Source organism: Channa argus, chromosome 19, assembly GCF_033026475.1.
Source record: "Channa argus isolate prfri chromosome 19, Channa argus male v1.0, whole genome shotgun sequence".
Classification (NCBI taxonomy): domain Eukaryota; kingdom Metazoa; phylum Chordata; class Actinopteri; order Anabantiformes; family Channidae; genus Channa; species Channa argus.
The window spans coordinates 19,641,025-19,654,617 of NC_090215.1; the positions used below are offsets into that span (position 1 = coordinate 19,641,025).

General features: G+C 43.6%; 1 protein-coding gene across 1 annotated transcript; it reads right to left on the reverse strand.

Moving 5' to 3' along the window:
- Positions 1-510: 510 nt before the first annotated feature.
- On the reverse strand, positions 511-9,115 carry LOC137105005 (tumor necrosis factor ligand superfamily member 10-like). Its single transcript, XM_067486945.1, has 6 exons — positions 8,917-9,115; positions 7,876-8,001; positions 3,703-3,748; positions 3,508-3,624; positions 2,782-3,026; positions 511-2,363 (listed from the first exon to the last, which is right to left on the reverse strand). Exons 1-6 carry the CDS (start codon positions 9,022-9,024, stop codon positions 2,154-2,156), a joined length of 852 nt encoding a protein of 283 aa, XP_067343046.1. The 5' UTR covers positions 9,025-9,115; the 3' UTR covers positions 511-2,153.
- Between the last annotated feature and the right edge of the window lie 4,478 nt (positions 9,116-13,593).

The following is a 13,593-nucleotide window of genomic DNA, read 5'->3' on the forward strand; positions in this document are numbered from 1 at the left end:
TTTCTACTTAAGTAAAAGTAAGTATATACTTTATATTTTACTTGGTTAAAAATAAATATACTTGACTATTGTTTTTCTCTGTCCTTTTTCTTTGGACCACTGCTGCCTCATGTTTGGTGGGACATTGATTAATAGACATATGATGGGTTGAAGCTGATTAACTATGTGATCTGATGCTTTATTTTCAGTTTTATTTCTAAGCTTTTATTAGTTTTCTCCTTTTGAGTGATAAGAAGAGTTAAGAAATGGCAAGTTAAAGTTCAGGAAGCCAAAGAGGAAAAGTACTGCCAGTATGTCAAATACGTCTTTTAAATAAGACCATGGAACGAGGAGAAAAAAATGGAAAAAGTGGTTAGTTGTGAAATGTTAAAAGTGACGTGATTAGAGTAAAATAACAAAGTATATTTGCTCTTAGATGTTTTGGACCACTGCATTACCTTACATCAAAGTAAAGCCTAAAGTGTTTCGCTCACACCCATCAGTTGGACGGTTGGAAATCAGAAACAACAGTTCTCCATTACAGTGTCTTTATTTTACATATCCACAGACATCACTTCTTTATTTACATTCACATTAGGTGTATCTGGTTAGTTTGATCATGTTTTCTGATTCGGATGTGTGTACAGTTCTGTCTGATGCCTTCCAGGTGCCCTCACTCCAGCTGGAAACAAAGTCGGATGATTCCCATTACTTCACGTGGACCAAATATAAGGTACTGTCCAAGTTTACGTCAGTGACCTAGATGACAGTTTCTTGTATCAGATGAGAAAAGGTTACAATTCTTTGTTTCAGTGCATTGGTATTAAAAACCAGGTACACCTTTTTATAGAACATTTGTCCTGGAGTGAACATTTCTTGCAGTATTTTCGTGAACAACAAAACTTAAAAAGTCTATACATCAATAGCAAAAAAAACCAAACAAAAGCCAAGTGCTACATTAAATGCTGCTCTCATTTTACACAAAGCAACGTTGACTAGGGCAGTTTCCACTGGAGGAATTAGTTCCTCTACCTGTGTCAGAAGCAACAGGGGTGTAAATGTAGTTTTAATGAGTAGTTCTATTCCCCCCCCCCCCCCCCCCCCCCCCCCCCACACACACACACACAAAATTCCCTGTCTAGGAGAGGAGGAGAAGGTCAGGGAACTATCGGGGCAGACTGTGGGGATAACGTGTCAAAAGTTGCACAGCATTAAAGATTTCTGCTGATTTTCCAGTGGAAACGGTCCTTTTAGTTTGAGAGAGAGGACCCCCATGTTTATGTGGGTGGATGGAAATTCAAAAAAGTTTTACACGGACATTTTATAAAGGCAGACTCCATCAACGTCATTTATATCCCCCCCCCCCCCCAGAGGGTAGTGTGAGGAATCCTAACTGACCTAATTCAAAAACCACGTGTCCACACCAGGCGTATCAGCTTGTTTCTGCAAGTATCTCAATCCACATTAATGGTCCTACTGATCTTATGTAGAGGGCAGTGAGCAAATATGTCACGAAAAAACGAATGAGGACAACTACATTTTTTCCCATTTGTGTTTTGTGCACGTTTATAACGAGCAGGCTATAAGGGAAAGTTTTGAGTTATGGCTTCATCATAGAACAAGCACCACCAGGGGGCAAAAGCCGTCCAGAACAAGAACTGCTTTCAAAAGTAAGATGTCACCAATATAACAGTGCTTCTAACGTTATTTAGCGTCTGAATCCAAATTGGACGGACAAAGATGTGATTACGAATGTAGACATCGTCTCTAAGGCGACGAGTTCTCGTTTTGACTGCCTGAGTGTAATTATATGCAAATCACCTTTGGGTGCAAAGCCTTTAAAAGGCAGCATCAAGGAAAGAGGTAACAGCTGCAAGCCGCAAAATGTATTCCAATTGCATGTGCATTCAAATATTCAGAGCCGAAGAAGTGAGTCCAACAGTGAGAAACAGGTTTTTGAATATGATTTTGGGGCTTGGAGTCAGTTGTTACTGCCTTCGAATTCAGGTCTTCTCTACCCACCAAACCAGTGTTGTCAAAAGTATTAAGTTGAGATTGTGGACAGAGAGACTATACTTGACTCCCTGTTGCATCGTTTCACCATAGGTTCATTATGAGGGCAAGTGTACAATTAACATTATTAAACATTATTCCTGAGTTCTGCAGCTGATGGTCTAGCTGATGAGGAAGGCGCCAAAGAAGCTGCTCTTCTCGTCCATGTCCACGGCAGAGGCGTTTGTCACCGTGACAAACAGGCGGTCCTCTGCGCCAAGCGGGAACAGACCCCCCTGGTGGGCAGAGTGTAGAGAGAACTGGGACCCTCGGGACCAGCAGGAGGTGCGACTTGTCTTCATCAGCAGGATGGGAACCGGGTACGAGCTCACCTGGCGGGAAGAAGGAGGAGGTGAGACTTTCAAGACAACACTGTCCCTCAATAATAGTTTTATACTTTAACTGTTATTTTCTATGTAACTTTATTATTTCAGCAGTTTTGCTTCAGTACGTTTTAATTTAATTTTAGCCGACAAAGCAGAAAGCAGTTGGTTTTGGACACTGGCCACATTGTGATGCAGCACAAACTCACATTAGTCATAAAATCTGATGAGTCAGACTCACAGGACTCCTCTGACTGGTTAGTCATCAGTCTGTGTGTTTTGTTTTTGTGCAGCAGCAATGAAAAGATTCAAACTATATCTGCAGATGAATCTTCAAGCCTACACACTTAAACCGTAACATCCCCCTCTTGTATTTTCTGTTTGTTTCTACATCGAAGCATCTAATTTGATCCGAGAGGATTCTCACCTTTTTATAGACGTACTGCAGCAACGGTCTCCCTCTGTCCTCTGCCTCCTCGCCGTCTTCGCCATCCTCCTCCAGGGAGTGGGTGTGTCTGAAGTAGGTCTGGGCGTAGATGTAGTAGAGGCCAGGCTGCTCCACCACCAGCTCACCGTTCACCAGCTGGACATCCTGCAGGAAGGCCAGCCCCTTCTTCCCCTCCCACCACGAGATCTTCTGGCCCTGAACACGACGTCCAGCAGAGACTGAAGCTGTGCAAAACAAACGCATCCCGAATTAATTCGTGGCAGTGCAGAAGGTGAGGCTCTGAAACCAATGTTCCACCAGCAAAGAAAGTATTTCAGTCACATTTGTGACTTGTTAAGACAAAAATATGATATGTTAAGTAAAGATTGATGAAATGGATGAAATGCAACCTCAGGGTTGGTTGAAAATAAGACCAAACTTCTAAGTTAAAGTTTGAGATTCGGAGAAACTATTCCAAACCAAAATATAACTTGTTAAACTGTAGTTGTGAACAGGCTGATTCAGTGGAGAAAAGTAAGTTTACTCTGTTGATTTGCTTAAACCCAAGAAGGTTCCTACAGCACGTTGGTTTTACAACATCATAATAAGCAAAACAGCATTTATAGCAAGACTAGTAGCTACAGACCACAAATCAATAAAATTATAGATCACTTTCAAGCCAAACCACAATCCAAAGGGGCCCAGACTACGAGGCTACGAACTCACCTCCTCCCTCTCGGTCCACTTTGGGCATGAAGCTGCCAGTGACGTGGGCTGCAACCTTAGGGCGAGGCGAAGCCCTGTCATCCATCACAAGCGAAGGCAACACCCGAGAAACTTCATCTAACATGGAGAAATTAATCATTTCAGGTCCTCTCAGCATGTGTCGCAGTTAAGCCTTTGAATTGTTTGGGTTTTTACCTCTTACTGCCGACGAAATGTGCCTCTGGTAACGCTGAGACAGAGACTGGGGGGGAAACATTAAAAAAAAAAAAAACATTAGGGAAAACACAGATTCAGTTTTGATGCATCACCGCTGGCAGAGATCAAAACTGTTTCCAACCAACAACTGATTTATTGACTTTTGTTCTAAAATCCTGCTGAAATCAGAAAAACTGTGTTTGGTCCCATAAAGAAAAATAAACCTTTGTGAAACAGATCCTTCCCTGGTAAACTACATATTACACATTACTGGCAGGAGTATAAATCACAAGATTTATCATCATTCATTCTTCTATCTTCTATTCTGCAGTCATCAGATTATCGCATATGGCAAGTATCACTATCTCATTCAGGAGTCTAGATGAATTCTTTATATTTTTTGCTAATTTCACACACACACACACACACACACACACACACACACACACACACACACAGTTCCAATCTGAATTAATTCCAAACCAACAACTTGCGTATAGATCTATATATATTGTCCAATTTGAAGACAAAGCAAGTTTCACCTAAACTGTGTCATTAGAATGATGTTGGCATCGCTGAGGTCCAAGGTAGCTGTGCAGGAGTTTTACATTTCAAAGCACAAAAACCAATAAACCACCTGACTGGGACGTCATCGCTCTACTCTGTGGCCCAGTTGTCAGCACATACACATGGTCCAGTAGGTAACATATTACCTCCCAGTGGGTTCAGTAGGTTGTTATGGTGGTGCAACATTAACAACAAGGTATAGTTACAAAATCTGTGTGGTTACATTTAGGCACAGACCACCCGGTTGGGTTTGGGCACCAAAAGAAAAGATCCTGGTTGGGTTTAGCAGCAGACTGGGATTGTAAAAACAAACTTTTTAAGGACCATCCTACTGTCCCATTGTCTTTCCACATGTCCAACTGCCTCTGTCGCATTTAGATGCTCAGACTTATGGATGATAAAACAGTCCAGACGGCAGATCAAACACCGCAATAAGAGTGTCTCTCATGAGGATGGTACCAGGACAGGAAGAGCAGAGGTTAGTTCAGCTCAGTATCATAACCACACTCAGAAAACGCCCAACAATGGCAACATCATCCGTTCAAATCAAGCCTTCGTGCAAAGAAAGCAGGACTATCGAGAAGTATCACCAGTGTTTTGCAGTTCTCTCTAGATTCCAGCAGAGGTTGTAGAAGTTAATGATTTTCCCTTTTAAAATGTGTTTACAGCTTCAGCCATAACTGTTGTGAAGCACATTTATCAGCGGCCAGTCACCGTGAACAGGGATTCAAACATACTGACTAAGAGTCTCTGCAGTTTGATGGCTCATTTATGAGGACAAGTCCAATCAAATAAAACACGTTCACGTTCTTGTTCTCAGAAGTGTCCTTACGTACTCTTATGTTTAGCTGTCCTGCTGTGTTTAGGACATGGTTATTAAAAGTGATCAGTTAGAGGCAGATCTTCTCATCCTGGGCTCTGTCCTTCCTAACAAAACTGCATCAACGCTGCCCGACTGTACAGCGTAACTTTAACATGCAGGAGTTTTACTCGTAAACCGAAGTATTTGACCTGATAGCGGATTAAAAGGGTTTTGGATTTCCCCCTTTAAAAACCCATAACTGTCAAAGAGCAGTCCATGTAACATGCGCCAAGATATTTTAGTAAGAAAGTTAGCGGGTCAGCGGCGTCAGTCTGATTCATCCGCCGGGCAACGTGAACGTCCACAAGGTCTCATACTAATGTCTTTTTTTGACCCAAAAATATCAAGTCGGTGGTGGAAAAACTCAAATCGTAGGGGTCGTTTGAATTTCCCGTCTTGGGAACATTTCTGCAGCATATTTAGCAGATGATGCAACGCTGAGCAGTTTTAACTGTTATTGCACCACTCGACTGGGCATCATGAATTGCCAGAGCACAGTAACGGTTCAGTAAGGGACCTTCTGCATTCCATTAGTGTGACAGAGACATCTAGAAGCTGTAGAAAACGAGTGATCGCTGGTGACGTAGTTTGAAGGACTTAAAGTGGGAGGCAGCAGTTTGCATTTCCGGATTTTAAACCAAACTGCCATCTTTGCTCAAACCTAACCTTGATGTTTTTGTGCCTAAACATAACAAAACTACACGGTTGTAGCTCTGCATATATTAGTGAAACTGCAAGAAACAAGTGAGTAGAATAAACATTACACAGATGTTTGTGGTCTGCGTGGGAACTCAAATGTACGTTTACTGCGCGTGTGTTACGAGGAAAGTACAAACTCATGTTCTGACTCAAAAATGTCCCAGTACCATGTTTATGTTTGTGAACTAAATTTAAAAAGGCAGCTGAGCCTCAAATACCCGACTTGAGTTATTGAAGCAAAGTCAGAGGAGGATGAGAAGCAGGGAACAAAAACAAATAGTGAAAGAATAACTCTGGTGTGTGTGTGTGTGTGCAGCAGAGCAGGTGAATGCATTCCTGTGCTGATTAAACCTCTCAGGATCACATCACAGTTCCAGCTATGAAGGAGCTCATTGTGTGTCTGCAGACAGTGATTTGGATAATTTCTGCATTTTTCTTCTCCTGCTAATCTGCTAAACCACAGAACAGGAATAGTGATCCTCATAAAGACGACTTTGTGATGTCCTCACCATGCTTACAAGGTTCAGGTGACTTAGGAGGATGTTCCGTGTCCTCAAAAACCACTTTGTTGCCTGCCTGTCTTACTGAATGTCCTGACTTCACACTAAACCCGCATCAGTCGATGTCGTTTATCATCAACAAACTGCAGGAAAAAAAAGCAAAACCCATGTTTTAGTTTGTTTTTCAGGTTATTCATTTACTGAGCTTCTCTGTCTGAAGATCTGAGCCCATTGTGTCCTAGCAGTCCACAGGAATAATTAAGATGTGAGACAGTAGGTTCACTGATGGTCCACATGAGCTGTAGTACAAGTCATTTTCAAAGATCCTCTGATTGTGTAGAAGTCAAACAGGCGTGGACACCTTTTCCCAGCACCCTGTGCAGGAATTCACCCTTGTCCCCCCTGAAGGTGGAGAAAAGTCTCCTGTCAGCGTAGAAAGTGATCTGTCCACCGCACAGTCGTGTCTTTTTTGACCTCATGCAGGAACTGTTTCACATGTTACAACAAGTCTGCATGAAATCATAGGGGATTAAAGGGCAGGATGGGTTCTTGTGATGCAGGAGTGAGCAGGTGCTTGTTTTTAATGTGGCAGATTTAGCAGCCCGCTCCTCATGTTGGCTGCAGGCTCTCGGTTGTCATGTTGCACTGAAAACCTCGAGCTGAATCGCTGCACTTCTCCTGTTGTTTCCTGCGGGTTTTCCCCACTAAGTTTTTCATTTTAGACGGTGCAGGGACAGAGGCTGTAAATTCATCAGTTACCTTCGTGTGACAGTTCTGTCTCAGATAAACAGTCGACACAAACATTTGGGGCAACAAAGGCGTCAGGTTTATATTAATTAAATGGGTAACGCACGGGTGTATGCAGGGCTGCAACCGATGCTTCTATTCTTAAAGGGGGCTTTCGGTTTTAGGTCGGGGTGTAAATGTACATTAATGCTTGTAAACTTCCCTATATCAAAATATTTCACTGCTTCTAGCTAAAAGGTTCCTCCAGATGACATCACCTGGAGGAGTTTCATCAGTTCATTATATCCAGGTATTATATCGCCACGTATACTGATTTAAGACAAAGCAGAGCATCGAATACTTCAGCACACTTTAACAAAAAACTACTGAACTAATTGATTATTAAAATTGTTGCCTGGTAATTGTCTACCGATACACTAATGAATTACACTGCTACCTATTTCAGCTTCACCTCGATCAAAACTCCATTTTCCTGCGATGACAAGAAGTGTAACATAAGAGCATGTGAGGCTCTGAGTGGGATTACGTTAGAGAGACTGAAGAAATTACAATAAAACTTCATCATTTGCTTTTCTGGCCTTTTCGGCTGAAGCGTGGGGGGATTCCAGTGGGCGGGGAGTTTTTGAGCCGGTGCAGGCTCGGAGAAAAATGAGCATCAAAAGCCAGAAATCCCCACAGCTGGCCAAACAATCACCGAGTCATTAAAACTGATCAGCAGATACTGATAAGTGCAGGTCATTTCACGCTGCAAAGCAGTGAAGTCATGCCTGATATGTCCAATTTGTAAGGTTGTTTTACCTTTTCGATGAGCAGGTGAAGTTGCTGAGTGACCTGCCAGCATGGATCCCCACGTACAGCCGTGATGCTCTGCAGGTCAGCGCCCGTCAAACAGGAAACGCTGCTCCTGGCAAACGTTTCCTTCATCTGCACAGAGTCACAGAGAGAGTTGCGTTAAAGGGTTAGTTCCTGTCAAACAGAAGTCGGCTGACTGAGCTATGGGTTTCATTTTTTTTCCATCAGTGACGATGCAGATGACCCATTTTCAGGGCACATATCCCCCTTTGCACCATCAAGTCATTATCTTGAAGCAGGGGTGGCCAATCCTGGTCCCCGCTTGTTTTCCAACTATCCTCCCACTGCTGATTACCTGAACACCTGATCCAGATAATCAGTGGTGGGCAGAGCAGGTAGAGCTGAAAAACAAGCAGGCTGATCAGTCTTAAAGTTTACCAGGAACCTGAGTCAGCATGTTTCCTTGCACGCGCCGTCCGCTTTCTTTGATTTTTATCTGTTCGCGTTTCATTTCATAGTGTATCCCTGCTGCATCTCACCTGGATTCATTCGTGTAAACACAGACTGAGAGTTGCTGAGCTGGGCTGAGTCCAGATAAAGGACTCCACTCTAACACGCAGTGAGTCCCGCACACACACACACACCCTTCCTGATAATCACAGCTAATCATAAAAATAGCTGCAGTCCACCTCTGCTGCTGCCAGAGCTCTTGGCTTCCTTGTGTTTTGTTTCTGTGTTTGCAAATGACCAGGAAGAGAAGGAATATTTGCATGATTTGCGCCGAAGTTACTTATTTGCTGCCTGCGCTGCACAAACAGAAACTACAAGTCTGTGCTGTGCAAACCCATGAAAACAAGCTGAAACCAATTTTATGACAGCTGGCAAAACTTATTTTCGCAATGAAAGTCTGGAGTAGTTGCAGCCAAATGCTCAAGGTCCACAACAAGTCCAACTTCCATGCGGCTGCGTTAGAAACCCGAAGCGCACAGCGCGGCGGTGCGTAAAAGCCTCCGCGCGTCGTCAGTCCGAACCCAAACTTTTTCTTACCGAGTTGAGAGCCGCCGTGAAGTGCAACACGGTGATGGTGACGACCACAGTCTGCAGCAGAACCGCCAGCAGCAGCAGGACACCCAGCTTCGGACCGGAGCCCGTCATAACGACATACCGCCGTCCGGTACCAGACCTGCGCCGTCCCGTGCTGCTCCCAGACTTCCAGAACAAGAACAATGGCAGAGAGTTGACTCCTTAACTCTTCCCCTGGCCGTCCCCTGCGCACGGGAGGGGGAGGAGGGGGCGGGGCCGCCCTTTAGAACAAGCGCTTTTCCCTCTTTGAATTTCTCCTGGAGCGATTATTGTTTCATTTCTGCGCTGGAAAAACACAGATATCCTTCTATAGTTTATTGTGAAGGCTGATATCTGCGGCGTAGATCTGTGTTCCGAGCTGCGAGAAAAACACCTTTTCCATAAGAATATGATCACAGATAATGTTTGAGGACATGCACAGAGTGGCACGCGGGCTGAATTCTGGCACGTACGTGGCTTTTAATATGCTTTTTACACAGTTTAGTCACTGAAACAATTTCTTTTATAGTTTTTATGAAATGTGAGCGACCTAAATAATGACATGTTGCATCACTAATTTGTTATATAACTGAAGGGTTTTTCCAAGGGAAAAATCACAAACTAAGCTTTTCTACAAAGGCTCTGGCCTGAGACTGTATGTGTCAGTGTGTGCTGACTCAGAACAGTCAATGAAACGGTTTGTTTCCACAGTTTCTTGTTTTGCTTCCACATCTCTTTACCTTTGACCTCATCCATCAGGTTCAGTTGACCAGAGAAGTTCACTGGAAAGTAGTTAGAGGATAACTATTTGTGATCCAGGCCTCCAAGCGTTGATTTTTAAAACTCCAAAAAAAAAAAAAAAAATTCTAGTTTTGTGTTGATCAGCAACAAGAAAACGGACTCAAACCTTCACTTTGTCCACGTGGAGTTTGACAAACTAGTACAAGCTGCAGCCTGTAGCTTCCACGTCTGAATCTGTCTGAAGTGAAGCGAGCACAACTTCGTACGACGTTCTAGATGAATCCGAAATTCAAGGTTAAACACAAAGAAAAACTTGGCAACAAACACCTGTGCAAGATTCGTCATGTTTCCTGATTGTGGTGACAGATTGTGCCCCTGATACCACAGGGAAAAGACCGTTTAAAGTTCAGATTCAGCATCTGTTGAGTATTGTTGAGGCGAAACAGCACAAGTACAAGCAAACAACTCTCAAGTAAAATAAATACTTGTTTTTGACATCTTTTGTGTCCTTGTGTGTCCACAAATATTCACTCTTTAGATATTTTTGCTTCTTTGAAACCCACAGCGATTGTTTTGCAACTTCTTTCACACTTCCCATGTTGCTTTATTTCTTAGCCGACCCCCTCGGGGCAAAGACTTTCCAAAGGGTCCGACGAGCACATGAACATGTACGAGCAGCGGGTCAGTGTAATGAAAAGCGCTGGTTGTGCTATTATCTGTGTATTGTTGCGCGGCGAGGCGGACTGAGCCTATAAATGGATCCTGGTCCCGTTGGCTCGTTCCTGCATTTGCAACATCTGGCCTCAATCTGGCTCCTACGCCCAGCCATTCCCCGGGAGACACTTAGGTTTCACTCTGCTCCGCTGCTACGCCTGCAAGGGCCTGCTGGGGGTAACAGTCTCTAAACGTGTGTGTGTTAGAAAGCCTGCGAGGACATGTGAGGGTCAACCTCATCCTTTTAAGCATCCTCTCTCCAGACTGGAGAGAGACATAAATACTTTCATCCCCAGCAGACTCATCCTCACCCTGACTACATGTCTAACCTCAACCCTAACAAATGATAAGTCTTAGCTCTAAAATAAATCGTCAGCCTCCCAGGATGAGCTGTTTGTCCAGAAATGAGAATGAAATCCCTGCAAAGCGAGCAGGTTTCAGTCTCTGCGTTGTGATTAATTCAGGCTCCAACATGGACTCAAACTGAGTGTGTTTCTGAACGCCGGCCAAGTTTTGATAGGGATACGAAGAGGAGAGCTGACCGACTCCCCCGCAAAGCTGACTCCCTCCCTCCTCAGTCGCCTTACACACAGCCTCCCATTCCCCTACCTAACCCCCACCCCCCCCCCACCTCGCTCTTTGTCTGTGTTTCTCACTGTTTGTTTCTCTTTGTCAAATTCAGATTTCCTTTACAGCCATAAATAAGTTCAGTGCTTCATATACTGCGTTTGCTCTCATGTGTTTGTTGTTGTTCTCTCTGCCAACAGGCCTGCACTCGGACATATGCACAAAACCGACCGTTTGTTTAGGAACTTTGAGCCTGAAATGTGTTGAATGAAGCCACAGAGAGAAACCTATATATAAGAAAATAATCAAATCAGATTAACTAAACCACATGTCAGCCTCCAATTTCAGGCTACAGTCATGGTAATGTAGTCTGATTATACGTGGGTTACATTCAGTGATGCTAGAGGAAAGTCAGGGACCAACTTTCAGTGTCAAGAGAAGATGGTTGCAGACGACGATGGTGGACGGTGCTGGAGGTAGTTATTAGCTGCGACATAAGGCGGTTTGGGTTTGTAGATGAGGTCCAGTGGTAAATGGTGAGAAGATGGTGAGAAGACCCACAGTGCAGAAAAACTAACCCTGGACCTCACAATGTATGAATACACACACACACACACACACACACACACACACGTGCATGCACTTTATTCATTTTTATTAGTCTTTATAGAAGCAACAACGTACCCAGCACTGAACAATACTGCTGATATCTGGCTTGAACACACACACTCCCACACACACCTCAGGAACAGAGAGGTGGGAAAACCAGGGCAGCCAATGGGCAGGCCAGAAACCTGAGAGCTGACCAACGAGCAAACAGGAAACTTTTGGGGACTTTCCAAAGTTTTCCTGGCTCCACTTGCCTTTGTCATATTTTAATTTTTTTTATGTGTGTGTGTGTGTGTGTGTGTGTGTGTGTGTGTGTGTGTGTGTGTGTGTGGAGGCTGCTTATGCACTGCTTCATTTCTTTTCAGGAATCAGGAGTTCAGAGGAAACAAGGCGGTCGACGAGGTTTCTACTCCCGAGAGAGAGGGGAAGAGAGACCCCCCCACCCTCTATATACAATTACTAAAATGTGTGTGATTGTGTGAAAGAGCTTTGGTATGTGTGTGAAATCACAGGGGCTTCAGAAAGTTCTCTGACGACTTCATGCACATTGTAGTAAGTAAAGTAAACGTATTTGCCCCAACACAAATACGTCCTTTAGGATCCTCTCTTGAAGTAGTGCCCTGGACAGCATACAGGACCCTGGTTGTCATGGAAACCATCTTTAATAGCTAGTTGCCATCGCGGTTTGGTTTAATTTTCTATATTTGTGTAATTTTCATATTTGAAACAATCTTGTCCTTTGACAAAAAAGCCTCTGGTCTCTGTTGATGCTCCATCAATCCATAACTCGTCCAAACAGCCTATTGTCCCCGAACTGGACTCCAAAGTTATTCGTAGCCTAAGAGGTTTGCAGAGCAGTTTCAAAAAAGAGCAGAGATCATGAACTTAGCTCACTTCAGAAAGACAGAAAAAGTGAAGACTGCTGTTTGCAATTGCAGCTCTTGGTGGACAAAAGACAGACGACATGTCTCAGTGCGGCAGTGTGGCTCACTCAGTGGAGCTTAGTGAGAAGATGGTAGGTTGGATTGACTGGGGACCTTCATCGTCATGGTAACAGGAAGTCAGCCCCATCCATCCACCCCAGCCACCAGGTGCCGGAATAGCCCATAATGATGACATGTAACCATAACCACACTCCTACTGCCAATTAAAATCTATTTTATTTGTATTGTGCCTTTTCAAAACACCCACAGTCACTTAACAAATCACTAAATCAACTGCAGAAAAACTCTAAATCTCATGTTGTCCACACACTATTCAGCAGTTTTGATCAGAGAATTTTTTTTTCACCTCTTATTCTGCAAATACCTGGAATATGGAATATGTCTCCCCATTGTGACGCCGTCCTGCGAAAAACGTCAACTTTACACGAGCTACAACAGCTTGTTTTCATAAAGCGTCTCAGCTAATTCAGTGGGCTTGTTTTGCTTAAGGAGGAAGAGAATTTTCTCAAACAATAGACGAACTTCTAGAAGTCCTGGTTTTCATTTGACAGCCATCTGGATATGACAGTTATATAATTACTCTTAGGAAACGGTATAAAATAAAAATGCAAATGGTAATTTTAGTTCTGTGACAGGACATAAACTCCGGAGACTCGCATCATAAAGGACACGCTGCTGCAGTGGATCTGAGACCACTAGGGTGGGGTTTTTAGGGGTTTGGTTTTCGGCCCGTTAATACCAACTAACACAAAATGAGAGAGAGCAACTATAACTCCGACAAACATGTCCTGTCGCTTCTCTACCATCTTTACTTGGATCAGAGTGGTTTCATTGTGCAGGAGACAGCTGGTGTCCCTTTCTTGCACTGAAAGACAATCCTGAAAAAGACTTCTTAGTGTCTTCAGTATCTTTACTCGTGAGCCCACGGGTTTCTGCCAAAGTCGGACCAGTTTTGTTAGTTTTTAGCGCTGATCTTCAGGGAGACACAGTCTCATGACGTAATGTGGATTAATATGTTAAACAATAGTTTGATTTGACCTCTGTTTGACCTCTGCGCACAAAACCCGAGTAAGTGTCTCAAGCACTT

Bases quoted from the DNA above. Each gene is read 5' to 3' on its own strand.
- LOC137105005 (XM_067486945.1), bottom strand. From the start codon at position 9,024: ATGACGGGCTCCGGTCCGAAGCTGGGTGTCCTGCTGCTGCTGGCGGTT. The intron at 8,002-8,916 runs GTAAGAAAAAGT...GACTCTGTGCAG, and splicing joins TCACGGCGGCTCTCAACTCG to ATGAAGGAAACGTTTGCCAG. The intron at 3,027-3,507 runs GTGAGTTCGTAG...TGTTTTGCACAG, and splicing joins AGTGGACCGAGAGGGAGGAG to CTTCAGTCTCTGCTGGACGT.